The sequence below is a fragment of the Trypanosoma rangeli genome, assembly GCF_003719475.1.
Source record: "Trypanosoma rangeli strain AM80 chromosome Unknown Tra_15.4_contig_00359, whole genome shotgun sequence".
Taxonomy (NCBI): domain Eukaryota; phylum Euglenozoa; class Kinetoplastea; order Trypanosomatida; family Trypanosomatidae; genus Trypanosoma; species Trypanosoma rangeli.
In genome coordinates, this window is record NW_021706106.1 from 1 (window position 1) to 18,658 (window position 18,658).

At 49.2% G+C, this 18,658-nt stretch overlaps 12 protein-coding genes across 12 annotated transcripts, besides 7 other annotated features; 1 reads left to right on the forward strand and 11 right to left on the reverse strand.

The window, feature by feature from the left end:
- Positions 1 to 605, reverse strand: TraAM80_07945 (chaperonin HSP60/CNP60; the record flags this gene model as incomplete). The annotated part of the gene is made up of 1 exon (XM_029384712.1): positions 1 to 605. A coding segment is annotated over one exon (605 nt), but the record flags the coding sequence as incomplete, so codon positions are not given.
- A 431-nt stretch (positions 606 to 1,036) lies between these two features.
- On the forward strand, positions 1,037 to 1,369 carry TraAM80_07946 (uncharacterized protein; the record flags this gene model as incomplete). The annotated part of the gene is made up of 1 exon (XM_029384713.1): positions 1,037 to 1,369. One exon carries the CDS (start codon positions 1,037 to 1,039, stop codon positions 1,367 to 1,369), a length of 333 nt encoding a protein of 110 aa, XP_029235407.1.
- Positions 1,370 to 1,963: 594 nt separating this feature from the next.
- Positions 1,964 to 4,162, reverse strand: TraAM80_07947 (trichohyalin; the record flags this gene model as incomplete). The annotated part of the gene is made up of 1 exon (XM_029384714.1): positions 1,964 to 4,162. The coding sequence occupies one exon, from the start codon at positions 4,160 to 4,162 to the stop codon at positions 1,964 to 1,966; it is 2,199 nt and encodes a 732-aa protein (XP_029235408.1).
- A 451-nt stretch (positions 4,163 to 4,613) lies between these two features.
- Positions 4,614 to 4,632: a microsatellite.
- A 482-nt stretch (positions 4,633 to 5,114) lies between these two features.
- On the reverse strand, positions 5,115 to 5,714 carry TraAM80_07948 (putative GTPase activating protein of Rab-like GTPase; the record flags this gene model as incomplete). The annotated part of the gene is made up of 1 exon (XM_029384715.1): positions 5,115 to 5,714. The coding sequence occupies one exon, from the start codon at positions 5,712 to 5,714 to the stop codon at positions 5,115 to 5,117; it is 600 nt and encodes a 199-aa protein (XP_029235409.1).
- Positions 5,715 to 6,430: 716 nt separating this feature from the next.
- Positions 6,431 to 6,449: a microsatellite.
- Positions 6,450 to 6,868: 419 nt separating this feature from the next.
- Positions 6,869 to 7,204, reverse strand: TraAM80_07949 (succinate dehydrogenase cytochrome B subunit; the record flags this gene model as incomplete). The annotated part of the gene is made up of 1 exon (XM_029384716.1): positions 6,869 to 7,204. One exon carries the CDS (start codon positions 7,202 to 7,204, stop codon positions 6,869 to 6,871), a length of 336 nt encoding a protein of 111 aa, XP_029235410.1.
- Positions 7,205 to 8,439: 1,235 nt separating this feature from the next.
- On the reverse strand, positions 8,440 to 8,790 carry TraAM80_07950 (uncharacterized protein; the record flags this gene model as incomplete). Its single annotated transcript, XM_029384717.1, has 1 exon — positions 8,440 to 8,790. One exon carries the CDS (start codon positions 8,788 to 8,790, stop codon positions 8,440 to 8,442), a length of 351 nt encoding a protein of 116 aa, XP_029235411.1.
- Positions 8,791 to 8,994: 204 nt separating this feature from the next.
- Positions 8,995 to 9,068: a sequence feature (A-rich).
- A 135-nt stretch (positions 9,069 to 9,203) lies between these two features.
- TraAM80_07951 (uncharacterized protein) lies at positions 9,204 to 10,121 on the reverse strand (the record flags this gene model as incomplete). Its single annotated transcript, XM_029384718.1, has 1 exon — positions 9,204 to 10,121. The coding sequence occupies one exon, from the start codon at positions 10,119 to 10,121 to the stop codon at positions 9,204 to 9,206; it is 918 nt and encodes a 305-aa protein (XP_029235412.1).
- A 4-nt stretch (positions 10,122 to 10,125) lies between these two features.
- Positions 10,126 to 12,549, reverse strand: TraAM80_07952 (uncharacterized protein; the record flags this gene model as incomplete). The annotated part of the gene is made up of 1 exon (XM_029384719.1): positions 10,126 to 12,549. One exon carries the CDS (start codon positions 12,547 to 12,549, stop codon positions 10,126 to 10,128), a length of 2,424 nt encoding a protein of 807 aa, XP_029235413.1.
- A 441-nt stretch (positions 12,550 to 12,990) lies between these two features.
- Positions 12,991 to 13,659, reverse strand: TraAM80_07953 (uncharacterized protein; the record flags this gene model as incomplete). Its single annotated transcript, XM_029384720.1, has 1 exon — positions 12,991 to 13,659. One exon carries the CDS (start codon positions 13,657 to 13,659, stop codon positions 12,991 to 12,993), a length of 669 nt encoding a protein of 222 aa, XP_029235414.1.
- Positions 13,660 to 13,891: 232 nt separating this feature from the next.
- Positions 13,892 to 14,950, reverse strand: TraAM80_07954 (uncharacterized protein; the record flags this gene model as incomplete). Its single annotated transcript, XM_029384721.1, has 1 exon — positions 13,892 to 14,950. One exon carries the CDS (start codon positions 14,948 to 14,950, stop codon positions 13,892 to 13,894), a length of 1,059 nt encoding a protein of 352 aa, XP_029235415.1.
- Positions 14,951 to 15,556: 606 nt separating this feature from the next.
- On the reverse strand, positions 15,557 to 16,750 carry TraAM80_07955 (uncharacterized protein; the record flags this gene model as incomplete). The annotated part of the gene is made up of 1 exon (XM_029384722.1): positions 15,557 to 16,750. The coding sequence occupies one exon, from the start codon at positions 16,748 to 16,750 to the stop codon at positions 15,557 to 15,559; it is 1,194 nt and encodes a 397-aa protein (XP_029235416.1).
- Positions 16,751 to 17,030: 280 nt separating this feature from the next.
- Positions 17,031 to 17,056: a microsatellite.
- A 436-nt stretch (positions 17,057 to 17,492) lies between these two features.
- Positions 17,493 to 17,521: a microsatellite.
- A 171-nt stretch (positions 17,522 to 17,692) lies between these two features.
- On the reverse strand, positions 17,693 to 18,112 carry TraAM80_07956 (uncharacterized protein; the record flags this gene model as incomplete). Its single annotated transcript, XM_029384723.1, has 1 exon — positions 17,693 to 18,112. One exon carries the CDS (start codon positions 18,110 to 18,112, stop codon positions 17,693 to 17,695), a length of 420 nt encoding a protein of 139 aa, XP_029235417.1.
- A 76-nt stretch (positions 18,113 to 18,188) lies between these two features.
- Positions 18,189 to 18,212: a microsatellite.
- A 178-nt stretch (positions 18,213 to 18,390) lies between these two features.
- Positions 18,391 to 18,438: a sequence feature (A-rich).
- Positions 18,439 to 18,658: the final 220 nt, after the last annotated feature.

Consider the following 18,658-nt stretch of genomic DNA (forward strand, 5'->3'; position numbering starts at 1 on the left):
TCACATACACTGGCCTCTGTAGTAATCATCAAACCGGCCACCGAGGCCGCATCAACCACACATGATGAGACTACTTTGGCAGGGTCAATAATGCCTTCCTCAAACATGTCAACGTACCGAGCATTTTGAGCATCATAGCCCATACAACAGTCATTATACTCTGCAACATTCTCCACAGTGACAGCACCCTCTTCACCTGCGTTTTCGCTGATACGTTTCATCGGGAGACGTGCCGCATTTCGCATAATAATGATGCCTGTACGCTGATCCTGCTCCATTTCCTCGTCAGCTTGAAGAATCTTATCCAGTTCCTTGGAGGCATGAAGAAGAGCGGTTCCACCACTTGCAACAATTCCCTCTGCCAAGGCATTACGAGAAGCATTAAGCGCATCAATCACACGATCTTTGGACCCGCTGATCTGCAAGGACAAATGCCCGCCCACACGAATAACAGCAAAGGTTTGATTCAACTTTGAGATTTGCTCACGGAGTTTCTCCCTCACCTCCTCGGTTATGGCACGATTCAATCGACCCTGTAGGAGGCGTCCACGTGGAGCAGGTTCTACCAGTCCGGTAATGGTGGTGCTATCCATGGTTTGTTTCATACGTTTTGCACCCCCCAAAGAGACAGGTTACATCATCTACGAGGCCGATTGAGGCAACCTTTTCTACAACACAATCACGGCACACGGCAAGATCGTGTAGCTTCTACTCTGAAAGCTCAGGCGCACACACCACACCGCACAACACCACATTGTGTACGTGATTGTGATAGATGGTTTGCAGCACCGATTCAGAAAAACCAGGTGCGACAACAACAAGAGATTTACCGTTTGTTTTGGCTGTCTCCAAGAGTCGCAGAACATCTCCAACCATCTCCAACTTGCGTGTGGTTATAAACACAAACGGGGATTCAAGGCGACTCTCGAGCTCGGAAGAATTGGTCACCAGCGCACCAGAGAGAAATCCATGCTCCGTACTTCAACCATCGTAGCGCTTCCACTCCGTTACCGCAGCATTTCCATCCACAACGGCAATGTATCCATTTACACCAACTTCCTGTACAACAGAGGCGATGAGCTGGACCAGGTCTCGTTCTCCATTGGCACTAATGGTTGCCACATTCTCTAGCATAGTCATGTCCTTCACAGGACGCCGTTGCTTTTGTAGGCTTTTGAGAATGACCTCAAAAGCGAAGCCAATGCCATGCTTGAGATCCATGGGGTTGGCGCCTGTGGCCACACTCTTGTGGCCCTCCGCGAAAATACTCCAAACCAGAATAGTCGCCGTGGTGGTGCTGTCACCTGCAACGTCATTTGTCTTGACAGCCACCTGCCGAATTAAGCGGGCGCCGACGTCCTCGAACTAGTCGTTAAACTCGACAGAGCGTGCCACTGTTACTCCGTCTTTTGTGATCTTTGGTTCACCTGTTGCACGACGGATAATGACGTTTCGCCCCTTTGGACCAAGCGTCACACCAACGGCAGTGGTGATGCGTTCAATGCCGCTCAGCATACGCTCCCTCGCTTCACCACCAAACTGAATCGTCTTCCCACGGGCCCCCGCAACACGCCCAGAAAGGCGCAGCATGGCCTCGCTTTGCAATTCCCTCCTTCCCTTTTTTCCGACTATTCCGTAGGTGAGTGGGCTGTGAATCTTTTCAATGCGCTGCTTGGGCTCACACACCTTTACAGTAGACAAAAAAAAAAAAGGAAGCCGCAGTGAAAAAAGGCAATACCTCTTCAGACACAAGCACAACTTCAGACAACTCCTGAACTCCGTGCACTGACATTTTCAACACACGTAGATACACACCCTTTTCCACTTCTATACACAGGCAAAAAAAAGAGGGAAAAAGACACATTTACTTGCGTCACCATCATCGCACCTCACCTCCTCCTCCCGCAGTTCGTTCACTAGCATTTATTTTCTTCTTGACTGTACTGTTCGTTGACCCTCAAATTTATGAGTGAGAGATACGCTTCAATATAGCACGCTGCCGCGAGAGATCAATCTGAAGTCGCGAGGCCGCACCCGCTGCAAGTGTTGGATCAGCCTGCGTGGGGACCCATCGCGCCGCCGTGTTCACCGATGCCTTCGCCTTAGCGGCCCCATGCATTTCGACCTCCTGTCGAAGTCGGTCATGTGTTGCACCCACTTCGGCCGCACGGAGTTGCAAATCCTCAAAGCGACGCAACAGTTCGTTTTTATCCGCTTCAAAGGCCTCACGTTCCTTTCGAAGTGCCTCGCGTTCGGCCAAGGCCTCGTCCAAAAGGCGCTTCTGTTCACATCGCATCTCTTTGACAGCTAAACGGTCGTCTTCGATGTTTTCCACCTTTGCTGCGTAGGCCTCTTCCTGCGCACGCAAAGATTTAAGCACCTGCATCTCATCCGTGTTGTGGCGCTCCCGCAACATGGCAGCCTCTGTGCGTTCCCGAGCAATTGCCATTCTTTCCTCTTGAAGCTCAGAAATAGCCTGGAGCTTTTTCGCCATAAATTCCTCGTACTGCTGCTCAAAGGTCTTTCTTTCCTGGGAAACCTCGTAGAGCATCATTTTTCGATCCTTCTCCAATTGCTGTCGTAGTGTTTCATACTTCGACTGAGTTTCCTGGCATCGGCGTCGTTCCTCGGAAGCCTCCTTGGTAAAGTTGGAGAGTGATATATCAAATTTTGCGTACAAGGAGGCAATTCGAGTGCGTTCCTTTTCCATCTCCTGCTTTGTATACTTGAGCTCCTCCAGAACTGTATCTACAAGGGCTTTTTGCTCACCGATTAACTGCTCCTTTTGTCGCAGCGCCGTTAGCCGTTCCTCGGTGAGCGCCGCATTCATCGTCTTCGTGGCCTGGATGTCAGAATGCATCTGCTCAATAATTTTTTCCAACCGTGCAGCATTTCCTGTATGGGACTCTAGCATCTGAATATGCTTCATGTGGAGTCTATCACTCTGCCCTGCTGATTCCGCATGGCGTTTTTCTATGGCGGCAAGCTCCATGCGGTGCATCTCCTCCGCATGGGCACGGTCAAGCTCAAACTGGCGACGCGCCTCCTCAATCTGACTTTCGTACTTCCGCTTCAGATCATCCAGTACGTTTTGAATAAGCGTGCAATCCCGCTCACGAGTGTTTTTGTCCTCACGATCGCGGCGTTCCCTGTCCATACGATCAAGCTCACTGCGCAGCTCCTTGTCACCCTGTAGACGTGCCTCGCGATCCTCAAGGTCACGCTTCCAACGCGCCTCACGCTCCGCCTCGTCCTTCAGAGTTTTTGCCTCTAGCAATTCACGAAAACGGGTGTCTCGATCTTCCAAGGCGTTCCAAAACTTTGCCTCGCGTTCCTCACGTTCCTTGGATTCCTTCTGCATTCGCTCCTGCCGCTCCAACTCGTCACGGCGGTCTTTGGCCTCACGTTCTTTGCGGTAGCGCTCGTCTTTAATAAGCCGCTCCTTCTCTGACGCCACAACTGAGAGGTTTAACTCGTGAAACACCTCACGAACGTCCTGTGCAAGACGCTGAAACAAACTTCTCGCCGCCTCCTCCTGTTCCAGTCGCCGCAGATGCACCGCACGTTCCCTTTCACGGAGTCGGCGGCGTTGATTCTCTGTAAGCTGCTGTCGTTCTGACACGACAGTATTCATCACGTTGTCGTCCTTACCATCACTCAGAGCTGTTGGCATCGCTATCGGTTTCATCTCTTGTTCCGCCTCTTTTGTTTTTTTCTCCTGCAGCTGCTTTAACTCCTCTATCTGGGCACGGAGTTCTTCCTGCTGCTGCTGCATAGCCCTCGCCGCCATATCCTGTTCTTGCTGCCACTGCAGCACTTGCTTCTCGTGAAGCTCACGCACCGCTTGCATCTTTTCCTCCGCAATGCGTTCTAGCCGTTTCTCTTCTTCCTCCTCCTGGGCTCGCTGCAGCTTCCCCGTTATATCAACAGACGAAGAAGCTGCCGCAGGGGCAATGTCATCGTCCTCAAAGTCATCCGAATACGGCGCTGGGGCATCATTACCATCATCATAGTCGGCAGCGGAGGTCGGCGCACTTTGTGCGCTCACCTCTCGGTGTTGTCCGGTTTTCCCCACCCCCTCCCCACGACCAGTGGCTGCCGTCTGACGCTCTGCCTTTTTGCTTCTCGTCTTTCTTTCGCTCCTTTTCTTTCTTCTTTGCATGTTTCTCCTTTTTTTCCTGCTGCTCGCCTTCACTGTATGCAGGAGCGATGTAGTCGTCAGAGTCGTCGTCGCCGAAGGCGTCGTAGGAAAACGCCCTTTTCGGTGGACGATCCAGGCTAGGTGCCCCCTTCAGCGACGACATGGCTGGCTCTTATGCTGCCCCGCCTATGAAATATATATTTAGATTGTATATATTGTATAGCCGTAATGCATGTACATGCCGTTCGTTTATGTATTTGTCCCTTTAACGTGATGCCTGCTGCTCCGTATATGGAACCACAAGCAAATGGCTGAGCCGCTCGACTCACACCGTAATTGCGTTTTCTTTCTTTTTTTCTATTCCTTGCGCCGCGGCTTCCTCAATATTCCGTGACACAACTCTTGTCTTCGTATGGCAGTATTAAGTGTTGTGTCTTTGTTTTGAAATGCACGATCGCAATTCCGACGGCACAAAAAAGAAAAAAAAAAAAGGAGGCGGATAAACCAACAAGGAAAATGCGCCAACAACGTCAACAAGAAAATAAAATAGGCACACGAGGAAGCACAACAGAGATGTGCACATGCTGATATCGTGTCACACAACAACGCTGAGACACATTTTCGCGGCACACACACTACCGCCAACTGACTAGTGGACCCTGCGCCAGCTTGGCCTAGACACACATAAAAAAAGACGGAGCGGCTCGCTACTGTCAGCAAAAAGCCACCAGCATCGCCTCATAAACTTAGCCCACTCCTAGGCGCTCGTTAAAACACAACAAAATTTATACCATACAACATCGTTCGGACAACGTAAAGGAACGCCCACCTCGCAGCTGCTCCACTGCCGCTGGCGTTGTTGTGTTTAATTGCCTTACCAAATCAATGATATATTTCTTCATCCGGCCCTCGGCAACCTCGAGATATCTCATTCACGCCACTAGAAAGGTATGCCTGAAACAGAGGAAAGAGCTCACAAATTATTCAGCAACAGCAGCATATCGCGTAGGCGCCTTAACATGGTGACAACGGCAAACAGCACGGCGCCGCGTGGTTCCGTCGGATAGAAAAAAAAAAAATCTAAGTACCTCCGGCACGTTAAACTCCCTGCGTGAAAAGAAACGTGACCCAACAGAAGGCGTAGAACTCTGACTGCATTTGGTTGGCCTCCAAATGATACCAAAGCTTTGGCTCCAGAAACTGAAAAACACCGTTCAAAATCGTGGATTGTACCCCTTGTACCGGTATCTTTAATATGATTTATGACGCAAAAAAAGTCGCCACCGAGGTAGTACGCAAGCATGGCTTTGGAGCAGAAAAAGACCTTACTCCCCAGTTGCCCACTGTCTGCCTCGTATCGTCCGCAGGCAAACGCGTACAGCAAATGCCTCACATGCTCATTCACCCATCGCACATACCCTCGTCTCTTGTTCTTGACAGCAGCGGTGTGGAGGATGCGGCGTCGTCTTTGATGCATTGGTGAGAACGTGACTCTGTGGTCTTCCCATGTCGGGGCGGGTTCTCTGCAGTTAAAACGCATAGAAGGCAGCGTGCAGGGGGCATCAACCTCCATCGCGCGGTAGCCTTGCTCTACGGCCCCCACATTCTCCCTCCCCTCGTCCAACAGACAAAAGTTTCAAACAAGTTTACGGTACTCATGCGTTTTTATTTTTGTTTTGCGATGCTTCTCCCAAAGTGGCTTCCCAGGCGAGATAAACCCCATCAGGAGTTTCCAACAAGATTAGAGCGCTGCTCCTCAGGAGAGCCGCGGAGGCACATCCAAACCAACTCCCGCGAACTAATATTGAGTCCAGAAATTACAGCTGCGTACCGGATTGCTGCCGCGTCCGTTTTGGGTGGCAAAAGAGGGCGCGTCTTCCTTACCACTTCTTCAAGCGACGAGGTGAACAAAAAATGCGGCATTCGCTCCAACTCGAGAGCTCGCTTTGTTTCTTCTGCTCTCGCCCGTTCTTCTCCGCCCACTTCCGTATCTGCGAAGACGGCTCCCAGGGAGCCCACTAACGCAAAGAAAAAGGCCAGGAGTCATACGACAGAATGACGTAAGAGAAACGCAAAGAATTGTCCCTGCACGCTCCGCATACGCACACACAGACACATACATACATCAGACGTACATGCCCCCCTGCACCGGATGTAGTCGCACAGCTCTCACTCCGGCATGGGTGACAGGGCTGCCAACGCTTGCTTCTCTTCTTCGCTGCAAAAAACAACACGAGAAATAGCAAAAATAAATAATAACATGCATTCTTCCACCCGCTGAACATTGATACACACACACACACATACATGTGCCCCAACGGCACAGGGATGTGATGTAATGAAACTTCCCTTTTGTGCGCCCGCAAGCATGGCAAACGAGCAACAACAACTAATATATGTATGAAGCACGACCAAAAAAAAAAAGATGCAAAAAACAAAGCATCCTCATCAACACACGACTCGACCCCATACAACACCCGAAAGAAAACGGCGGAGAGGCATGACGATGGTAAGTAATACAACGACCTTCGTCCACTCTCGTATCTCCTCACCACCCTTGACAATGCACACCATCCAAACAAAGCAAAAACTATGTGCGTTTTTTTTCTTTTTACTCTTCTCCCTCTCACCTACTTCTTTCCTCTTCCTCACACCTTGTCTTTCCTTATAACTACAAACAGCTGTACTGGTTCATTCTTCACTAATGCTTCTCACAGCTGCTACTCCTCACGGCATGGGGTTGATGGCATCCAACAATGACAAAACAACACGTGTGGGGGTAACCAGAGTGTCAATGATGGGATACACAAGCGCCATGCGGCCGTCCGGTAGGGCTATATACGCGCGGCGATCAATGCGGTCGCACGTATTCTCATCCTCATCATCCAGGGAGCTGCGATAGTACGACTGCCGCATGAGAATGGCGGCTGTAGCAACACCAAACATAAGCGTGGGCGCATGGTACGCCCAGCGGTGAATGCGGCTCGTGTACGTTGACGGCAAAAATAACATCCAAAAAGGTCGCTTCACCACCGCTGGCATCAGCGGCCTTGGATTCCCCATTTTATTAACACCCTGTTTCCTCCTTTGCCCGTTTTTTTTTTCTTACTGGCTTTACTAGAACCTCTTTGTTTGCTTCTATCGGTCACAACTTCCTACTGTGTTGCCAACTGCCAAATCAATCGCTTTCAGTGGAAAGAGAAGATAAAATTTAACGCCTACACTGGAAACATGTCACAGCTTCACAGTCACACAGCGAAAGCGAGTGATAAAATCATTCCCACCGCAGTATTCTTTTAAACTGTGTCTCGCACGCCACAAACTCTAGATGGGCATGCGCACACCGTTGCAGCTCCGTTCCTCCAGCATGAACGGAAAGAGGCCGTCAAGAGGAAAAACAAGAGCATCAGGCGGTTCTTGTAGCGCCTTCAACTGGAATGGCGCTAAATGGTGGTGGTCGTGGAAAACGCCACCACAAAAAGAGCTACAATAAAGAAAGCAAGGAAATAAAAACACCGAAAAGCATACCACACCTGGCTGACGTAACGGCATCGGGTCAGATGGTCTCACGGGTATCATTGGAGAAGCGCAGTAGTGCTGGTAGACGAGAGCACATGGGTGGAAGCTCCAAATATATATATATAGATTCACAGATCACGTGCATTGCCCAAGTTGACCTGGCGTAGCTTTATGTGCATCATTGACGTACACACATCCACGATGCGCCGCAAAAACATGACCGGCATCAGAAGAAATTTATTGATTCACTGCATGCGTGCAGTGGGGAGAAACCAACCACGGTGACACGTCTTTGCCAGTTTGTCAAAAAAACGCCAGAGCCACACGTAAGGAATCTGACACAATTCATGCTGCTGAGGGTAACGCAAGCCACACAGCGCAGGTAAAGCTAACTAGCAACATTCACAAACAGGCACAACCGCACAGATACGATGAACCTCAAAAAGCATTCCTGTTGTCTACACACAGAACGCAACAAGAAAAAAAGAAGGAAAAGTATTGATTATTTGTTGTTGTTGTTGCTCTTTTTCCTTCGCATCACAGAAGGTGTAAACAAACAGATAATACTCGAACACTTTGAATATACCCACACAGTGTAATTCTAACCGCTCCTTCCTTCCCACCCACGAGCGGACATGTGGCCAATGAATCCCTTCATACATCAAAATGAAACTAGGTGTGGGACTGAGGTGGGAAACAAAGGCGCACAACGAAAACCAAAATAGATAAAAGATAGAAAAAAATACATACATCGGCACAATTCTTCATACATCCGTTCTCTATGGGTTCCGAGCAAAAAACAGCTTGGTGGTTTCTTTCCCAGAGTCATTGTCACGAGTGGAGTTGGAGGCCCGTAGGTTCCATCCTTCTCCCTCCAAAGCCTCAATGATGGCAAGAAACACAGCTGACTTGTGCAGATCATTACAGAAATGCTGGCTGAGCTCCATGCGCCAGTGGTCAGGGTTGGGGTAAAAGAGAAACTTGATCGGCTCCTTAGAGGGGCTGGACGATGTAGAGACGCTGGCAGGAATGCGCTGCTCCATTACCTTGATGGTCTCCTCCCGCAAAGCCGATCCTAGGATGGTAATGACGGGAGGGTTGAAAGTGGCTGACGCACACAGGTTGGGCATTATTGCGCTTGTGCAGAATGTTCAGTTCGTTTGTGGATTCCTTTCGCTGCAGGTAAAACCAAACCAAAGCAAAATAAAAAAAAGGAGCTCAGTAAACATGCGCGGGCACAGACGCATGTACGCCGCTGAGAGTAATTCCTGCCGAGTTGTCCCTCACCCCTCCGTCACGCATTAGCGTCTCACACAGGATACAAAGTAGTAGACAGAACAAGTAAAAGAAAGAGAGAGAGTGAGCGGGATAAGGAAGGAAATAGAATAACAATAAAGAAAAGCAAAAATTACGTCAAAACAAAACAATAGTAATGGGAAAGAAGATGTGGAATCGACGATACAGGGATATTTCACACAGACAAAAAAAAAAAAAAACATTGCTGGCACTGAGGCGTAGACGTACCCACATAGCTGCTTTTTTGTTACCGCTTGGGCGTAGCGTATGGGTATGGCGACCTGGCGCGCGGTTTCGTCGTGTGGTACTCAAACAACCCACGCAAGGATGACTCAGACAAAATCCGCGTATACGCCTTTTTCCCACTTGTAAGCACGAGCGGTTCGCTGAGCTGCTCATCGCACCTATTCGCACGGGAGGCTCGTCCGGCACAGTGCTCATACAGCGGCAACTTTCGCAAAGAGGCTTCCACCCCCACAAGTTCCCGCATTATCCTTCGCTTTTGTTGCTCTCTCGCCGTCTCCAAGCGCTCCACCACCCGCCGCTCTCTCTGCTGCATGTCAAGTTGATTCTGCATCGCATGTCGTTTTCGGCGCTCTTCCTCCTCCTTCGCATGCTGTAAGCGACGCTCACGTTGTATGGTTTTCCGTTCATTCAACTTCGCGGCCTGAATGGCAGCCTCCTCCCTCTGCTGTCGTTCCCGGCTTAGTCGCTGCGCAAGGTGTCCGATCTCCTGCCGGCGGAAAGACACAATTTCGTCCTTTACCAGGCGTGTCATCTTGTCCTCCATGTCCTGCAGCATGACTTGTGTTTGGATAGTCTCGTTAAAGTCGTTACGAACCTGTTGAATTCTCTCACGAAGAGCTCGACGTTGCTGGTGGTGACGCCACAACTTCTCGTTCTTCACTTGGACTGCTTGCCCGCGTGATACGCGCAATGCCTCACTCTTGGAATGTTTGCGCTCCATATCGGCCTCAAGCTTCCTGCGCCGCAACTCGCTTCGCTCCCGCTCACTAAGCAGGTGCTCATGCGCTCGAGCAAGCCTTTGTGCGGATTGGCGCTGGTGTCCGCCCCCCAATTCCTTCTCAACAACACTGTCCAGGTGAGCCCGGTGTTGATCCACCCGCTGCCGAAAGTAATTTTTAATCATGTGGAGTTTATCCATATGATTATCGTTGCCGAGCCGAATTCAGCCGTTTCTCCTCCTTACGAACAGAAGATAACACTACATGCACCAAAAGAGCCTCCATCTGCTCTTGAAACGAGTGCTGTAGTGACATGTACTCTCCCCAGCACTTCTCCTTCACTGTGGAGCGGGCGGCATTTTCGCCTTCCATAAGGTCCAGCAATTGGGCGAGATGCAAATCGCAATTCTGAAAACGGTATTGTTCCTCCTCAACCACCCGTTTCCGCTGCAGGTCAATGTCTCGTAGAAGGTCCGTCCACGCTGCAACACGTCTCTGTAAGGTGATGCAGCGAGAACGCGTTCGCGCAAACGCCTGGACGAGGGTTGCATCTCGCTCGATATTTTCCTTCATCTTCCTATGCATCTCCACAAGTGAATTGGAGGCCACAAGAAACCCCTTCTCCGGGGTCACATGATACGTCGCCCCACAGGCATCAAGAATGGCAACTGCAGCATGGCATCTTTCAGTGTCACCTGCGTTCGCAGGAGGCAAAAGTACCCTGAAGGCGGAGACAATAAACCCGGCCTGACATGCAACATAGTGATGATGCAGTTGCCGTCGCAACGCCAAAGCAGGACGCAGTGGCAGCTCACACAACTGCCTTTCGATAAAATTGCCGTTAAATGCCACGCCGAGTTGAATACTTCCCAGCCACCAAAACATGTTTGTGTTGTCCTGCAGAACATTAAGCAAGGGTCTCACGTGAAGCAACTCTTCTGCAACGATGTTTTCTGCAACACAATTCTCCGTCTGCACCAGGAAATGCAGGATTTCTTGTGTCTCTACATCCGCATTTTCGATAAGGAATGTACGCACAGGGTTAAAGTCCGCATGATACACAGACTTCAGTTCTGCTGCGTGGTGTTTGGTGCGTGGAAACTGGTAGTGTCGCACCCCAAACGAATGTTCAAAAGCAAGCACTAGCGTACTAGCATTGAGCCTTGCATAAGCACTTTTCGTACAGTTTGCTAGTGCCGGTTCGATCTCTTCTTCCATCTGCGCCGAGCGAGCCACAGAGAGAACACCACCAAGTCCGTACAGCACCTTCAGCAGACCATAATTATCCATCGGTGTAAACAACTCCTGCAAACTCTCCGGCACACAAATCCCGGCACGTTGCCACTGTATAACCTCATGATCACTGGAACGGAGAAAAGCTTGTAGTACGTCCTCATACATGGTGGTGCAGACAATGTTCTCCAAGGCATCGGACTCTGCTGGGGGAAGCGACGGCATGACGAGCATCGTAATGGACGGCGGCGGCGGTGTCGCCTCCCCAGAGAAGTGAAGTGCCGTATTCGCTTTCTTTATCAGCGTGGCAACGAGGGCACGGTAAAGCAGCCGGGCGGCGGTCACACAAACTTCCCGGGTGGAAAATACACTTAGGCACCCGTGAAGATCCAACTGAAGAAGACAGGCAACGTTTTTGAGAGCAGAAATACTTGACAGCGTGCCATCCGCGTCAAACTCGATCTCGGTAAGATGTACAATCGCCGCTAACTGTCTAAATACTGCCTGCAGCGTGGCAACGGAGAAGCCAAGGGTTTCCGTCGCCCGCATGAAGGTGATGTATTCTTCCTGCCGAGACGCAATGAGGCCGATATCCTCAACGCTTGACTGACACACAAAACGTCGCTGGTTGTGGTTGATGTAAAGCTGTTCCCTCTCTTGTTCATTGAGTCCATACAAAATGTATGCAAATATATTAAAGTCATTGGACTCGCCAATACCAGAAACAAACAGATGATTGCATTCCAAACGAATGCCCTGCAACTCTTCCTGGGCCCCTTCGCCAACGCACACATGCGCCTGCAGGTAGCACATCTGCCGCCGTCCAGCGGTAGTGGTGAAGGCAGCAAGCAAATGCATTCCGGCTTCAATCATACTTCGCTGCACTGGCGTCGCCTCAAAGAGCGTACAACATGTGTCTAGCAAAGCTCCACAAAGACCAGGTGGCGTATTCCCACATGAGACCACAACCTGGCGTTTGTGCAAGCCCTTCCACGTGAGTGCCGCCTTGAGGGCGCTATCGCATCCCGACAATTCACTGCCACTGAAGCTACCCTCGTCCAAAAGAACAGAAAAGTTATCACCAATGTCCGTTAAGAACTTATCATTAGCGGCGCGGTAGCGAAGCAACTCCACGACAGGTGGTAAACCAACAAGTGGAGTAGGTACCATGAGTGCCGCATTTGTTTTCTGTAAGAAGATTGAGGGGTGGTTGCTCATGTGAAGCAGCAGCTGCGCATCGCCCTCCGCATCGGACAACTGTGGGATGTAAACGTCCAGTGAGGAGACCGTCTCCTCCACTGGCCCATCGCAGACACGTACATTCGCCCCGTCCAATGACGCCGCAAAACCGACACGCCACCCGGCGCTCACACTCCGATAGAATACAAGTGGCATCAAGGAGAGCCTTCCGTTTTTTGCACCTTCACTTCCTCTGCCTCTCTTTTAGCGTCTTTCTCTCTGTGCGTGTCTCACCAGTCACTTATTTCCAGTGAGAATACAAGAGCACACAAAAGTAACAAATAAAAGGAAGAAAATAAACAAAAAAAACATTTTTTTTTTTTTAACGAGGGGGGGGGGGAGGGGAGAATACAAAAATAATTAGATAACAGCGCCAACTACAAACCTAAGACAGGGGACACTCACTTGAGGCATGTGCCAGCCTGCCTAGAAGAACATCTTAAACATCACCTCAGGCACTAATGAAGTCTTTTCACTCCTTCCGCCGTTATGTTGACTTGGCAACTCTATTACATGGAAAGCCTCCAGATGTGGTCACCAAAAGGAAAGGAGTACGAAAGAGTAAGAATAAGAAGGATGAAAAACACATAAAACCATCTACGACAGAAACAAACCGACAACAATGCCGCAGACAATTGCAATTTTGCGCTCAACAGAACCGGCAATCATGGCAATTGCTGCACGGAGGGGGCGACTTTCTGGCGTATATGCGCAAACGCCCCACAAATCTTCCATAATACGTTTCCAATAAACTTCCGCGTAACCCAGTGAGGAAAGCAGCTGCGTCAGTAACAGACCGCTTACGAGGGTACGAAAGATGGTGCTAATGCCTCGTCTCACAAACCCCGCAAGAATAGCACCGCCCAACGCACTCACGGCAATCGCACTGTATCGCCTCATAACCCTTTTGCGTGAGGTCGACGACACTGGCAACACCTCCACATCTACAGCCCCAGTATTGGAGTCGGAGCCACATGTTACATCACTGTTATCCTTATTGCTACTATTGTTATCATCATCTTTATTCTCACCAACAGCAGCATCTGAGAGGCTGCAGCCTTTTTGTGACGACCTCCCCCAGCTTGAACTTGGTGAGACCACCACATCCGGCGACTGAGACTCATCTGACTCAATTGAGCCCATAAGATCTTTGAAGAAGGCACGTCTAATACGGCTAAGCCCCATTGAGACGCGCGGCGCGGGGAATGGAACGTCAGGGTCGCTCTCCACTGCCCAGTCGCCGAGATGAGACGGCAAAACATCCATAGCACCTTCCACAAAAGAAACCAAAGAATAGTGAACACTTGAATTGGATACAAAGCCAACGCACAAAAAAAAAAAAGAACAAAAACTTCTGGGCAATACAAGATTTTTCACAAAAAGCAAGGCACCAAATAATAATAATAAAAAAGGTCTTTCCCAAAGAAACGCACGCAAATACACATATAAAGGGAAGGAAGGAACTCTCACTCTGAGACGAAGCATCGCCCGTTACTCTTCACTGTGGGGTTAAGAAACACGAGAAAGACGGGCGAATCTCGCCCGTCAACAATTCTTGAACATGCAACTCAAACTCACAACGTTCCGCATTGTAGCAGACACCGTACACAGCGCAACCGTCTTCTACTCGCTGTCCCACCTTTACGCCAAAAAGACCCTCAGTAAGCCACACGGTGACGTCGTACTTGCCGTCTACTGTTGGATTTAAATACCGTGCAGGATCCTCTGGTGCATGAAGAAGAGAGCTCGTGGAGGGACCGTTATACTCCAATTTCACCTCCCCAACTGGAATCGCCCGGCATCCGTGAAACATTGGGGCTAAACATGCAGCTGGTCCACCCAATGGGTTCCAAAAAGGAACAGGGCACCCAAAAGATTCATCGGGCGCAATGCCCACCATGACTGCTGCACCGTAGCGACAAAGCATCTTCATCCCATGCCTGATGTGATGACCAAAAAGTGTACAAGCCTCGTGCGTAATGTCAAAGTAATGCTTTGAGGCATGTGTGCCTCCACAATGATACGGAAAAGAGAGTTCTAGGGCCTTATCATTAATACGACTACCAATCTTAAGCAACACTTCCACGCCGCGAAGCGATGCCAACCGTCTTCGTGAGACTGATAGTAATTGATCTAGCACCTTCAACTCTCGAATCCCGTTCCCCACTGCCTCTGTCGCACAGAATAGAGCCAACTGCTCACCTTCCTCCGTAGCTGACGTTATGCCCTCTCGTTTTGGACTGAACAAGTGCCTGTGACGCCCCAACTCATCCATGGACACAGGGAATGCACCAGGAAGGCCCGCAACATGAACCAGCACCACCTGGTCACCATGCTCCTTACAGGAACCAAGAAATGTCATGGGTATAGTCAGACCTTCGCCTGCATGATAGATGCATTGAAATCCGGTCATGTCTGAAGCAATCGGCCGCGGCGACGATGCACACTGAGACGAACCAAAGATATATTGACGGGCCGCCTCAGCGGCAGCTACCCGCACTTCGGTAAGACGTGCGGGCTTTCCCAGAGCACGAAGAAGCGGAAATACCGGACTCATCCGGAAGAGAGCTGATACAACACAAAAACTGGTACAATTGCAAAAAAAAAAAAAATGCGCAAAAATTATTTAGTGTACCTCTTCACTCTTCTTTCATATCCAACTGCAGGTTGCGTTGACCTCGTAGAAGAGAGAAAATAAACACAATCAACCAAAGCAGAAAAAAAGCAAAGAGCTGCTGAATTTCTGAAGGTGGCGTGAACAAACCTTAAAAATAATGAGAATCGAAAAAAAAAAAACTAAAGAGGAAAGCTCGCCCCCAAGCTAGCTGCAGGGGATGCTCACTACATAGGGGAATACGGCACCGCGCTGGTGAGAACAACTTAGATAGACTCCCTGGAAGCACACACATACTTCGCGTTTTGCCCATGTATAACATTGAATGACCACCCAACTACCTCATGTTTTTTTTTTTAGATTCTTCACTTCCTCGTTCTTCTACGTGGAACAGCGGCGAGATATAAAAGGGCAACCGCAAAACTGAAAAAAAAAAAGTAAGAAGAACAACGCGTGAGTGCATCAAAAAAAAAAAAACGATAGAAAAAAAAAATTAACAACGTAGAAAAAAAAGTTTTTTTTTAAAGAAAAAAAAAAGAAAAACACCCACTACCTCTCTGTTTCTTCATCTTCCCAGGGAAGTACGGCTTCAAACACGGTGGTATCTTCGATGTCTCCTCCACTTGTTTCGGCCCTCAGTGGCGCTTCTTCATGCACCCCAGTAGGCACCTTTTCCAGGCATTCAGAAGGGTTTTTGCTCGACAGGGACGCGTACGCCTCAAGTTTTACGCGTAGTTGATCGTTCATTTTCACAAGCTGCGCAAAGAGCGAACCGTGATCAGGGCAGATAATGCTGTTCACAAGTTTTTTCTGCTGCAACCTCAATTCACCCATGAGACGACCTAGTTTCTTCTTGTGGTATTTGCAGCTCTCTGATACAGAGTCCCCAAGTTCTGTGGTTTCCCGCTTGCTGATGAGGTTGGTGAGCAGCTGAAGGTTACTCGACGCCAATTCCAGTTCGTTCTTTACTGTTGATATTTGCTCCTCCAGCCATGCCGTCATCTCTCGTCTACAATTCAGCCTCTCTCGCAATTGCTGCCAGTGCGTCGCGGTATTTGGGACACCAACGTTCCTCTTACGCAATGCACCCGTTGTATCGAGTGGATTTGGCTCCGTTGACACAACTTCCATCACATCCAGCATCTGATTTGAATTGCAACACAATCGAAAGAGGTAAAGGCGCCAGCAAAGGTTCACCCAGTACTTCTCGTCTGAGACGTGGCGAGGCACCAACGAGGATCGAAACTCATGCTTCTCGGGCGAAGACATCAGCCACTCGACCACCTCTTGCGACGGTTCACAGTCACCGACCACTGGTGGTTCCGGCAAATTTGCGATAGACTCGACATTCAGCAATCCGCATAACTTTGACGCAAGTGACACGTCTTCCAAGATTGTTTTGGGTGGAATAATGCAGCTGTTCTCTTCCATGAGCACTGCCTCCGCCAGCAGCGTCCATTCTTCTGCGGGCGATTCCCACTGCGGTGGTGGCGCAATGAGCAGCTCTTTTGTCACATGAGTCAACACAGAAGATTGACTCTCGACGTCCCCCGCAGCGGCAACTGCCGGCGCCGTCTCAACAGTGGTGTCATTTTGTATTTCACTATCGGTACCGTTGGCGTTGCTGTCACCCTTCTCCAGATCCAGTATGCCGGTCCGCTTCACCAGCTCATAGCCCTCAACCGTGAGGATCCTCGCCCTCGCCGATGCGGTCTCCACCAACGCACTCAGTGCGCCAAACATGAACTACAGAACTCCTTTAAAAAAAAAAAACACACAATTCCTTAGGTATAATATGGGCTTTACAGCAACAAAAATAAAATAAAAAACCACAACTTGAACAAATAGCAACAAAGCAAGAGAAAAGGGCAAAGACGAATGGAACCAAAAAAGTTACGGTTAGCGTCGTATTTCGTATATTTAGTTTTCGCCCTAATCTACTATCCTCTTTCTTGTCGTTGATGCATTGGAGATCGAAAAGTGCAAACAGCAGAACGCTCATTAACCCACTTCTGCTTTTCGCTTTTGTTTTTCTATTTTTTTTTTTTTCCTTTGGGGTCGGTAGGCCGCTTTTCGTTCTACAGCACTCATTCAGTAAGACAAATACCACCCGCCAAAACTGCCTCTCCCGCATAATGCAGCCTTCAACAGAAACTCGATAAATTGAAAACACACAAAAAAGGCAGGTCGCAAGTCACCAAGCAGAACGCCCACCCAAATAAAATCCTATCGCCCACCCCCCTCACCTTTCCTTCCCTTTCTCCTCGCATGGACAACGGGCACCACAAGAAAATAAAAAGTCTGGCCCCTTCCTCTCAAATTTCAGTTCAAACGTGATTAATTCCCTAACACGCAAACAGCAAACAATTACTACATAAAAAAAATAATGAGTGCTGTGATAGCCGGGCTCTCGCTGAAAACTCATGAAGTGACAGTCTTTGATGCCCCCGCAACCACGGGATTCCCCTCTGTGTGGAAGGCATCAGTGGCCGTGGTCGTCGTGGTGGTGGCGGTTGGACTGGGAGGACACAGAAATAGCTGCACTCACACCGCCTCCCGAACGCAGCATCGTTAGAAACAGAAAAGTTCGTAATCAGTAAAGAAATGTGGAAAAAGCAAGTGACTTGGTATCATTTTTACTTGGCCCATACCAAATGTCGAAGATGAAACCACGAACAATAGACCTTAGGCCAGGTATCTGGCCCCAGTAATGAAGCCTGCAGCAAATGCACCCGCGTCACCAAGTCCTTTGCTGGCAAATTTGATAAAGCGATCAAAATAAACCTTAAGATCCTTTCCATCCACTTTACCGTCAGCATTGGCGTCGATCACCTGGTTGAGGTCGCTCTCCACTTTTTTCCAATTGATTTGGATGTAACCCAAGTAGCTGAGGCTCTGGAGCGCAACGACGGCAAGTCCAGCACCGTACAAGGCGTCTTGCGTGAGACGCTTGGCGGCAACTCCAACGGCCACGCCAATCATTCCACTCACGCTCATCCCCTTTGACAATTGTCGAAGCGCAGGTATTGTTTTTGAGACAACTTTCTTGGCGGATTCTTCAGCCGGCATCGCTCCCTGGGTTTTCCTCGCAGTCTTGTTGGTCATGATTCAATGTGTGAAATGTTCTTTTGTAGATTATTTGAGACAAGCTTCTCGTTTTCATTTTTAGTTACAAGCAGAAATATATATATATATATATTATATAAAGGAGGAGGAGGAGCCTTATGCAGACGTCAAAACAAACGTTTACCCATTATCATCGCCCAACGATGGCACGCGCAACAAACAAGATAAAATCAAGTACGGCATCCATGACTGGGCGCAAAGGACATGTTTTGCGCAAATGTGTGCAGGGGACACGGCAATTCCAGAGAAATGCCAAGAAACAAAAACACAAACAAAACAAAGCAAAACCAAAAAAAGGCAACACATGAGGTTTACACACTAAGAGGCGTAGAATAAAAGAAAAAGGGTGGGTGAGAAATAGTTTCCTCCGACACTCTTATTTCACCCTCCTAGTGATGGTCAGCCATATTATTTATACGCTGCTGCAAATTCACGCTACGCTATTTGCTGTTGAAGATACTTAAGTACGATGGCCTTCGCCGCTGCACTAGCATCCCGGGTTGCACTGCGAACGACAAGTCGGTC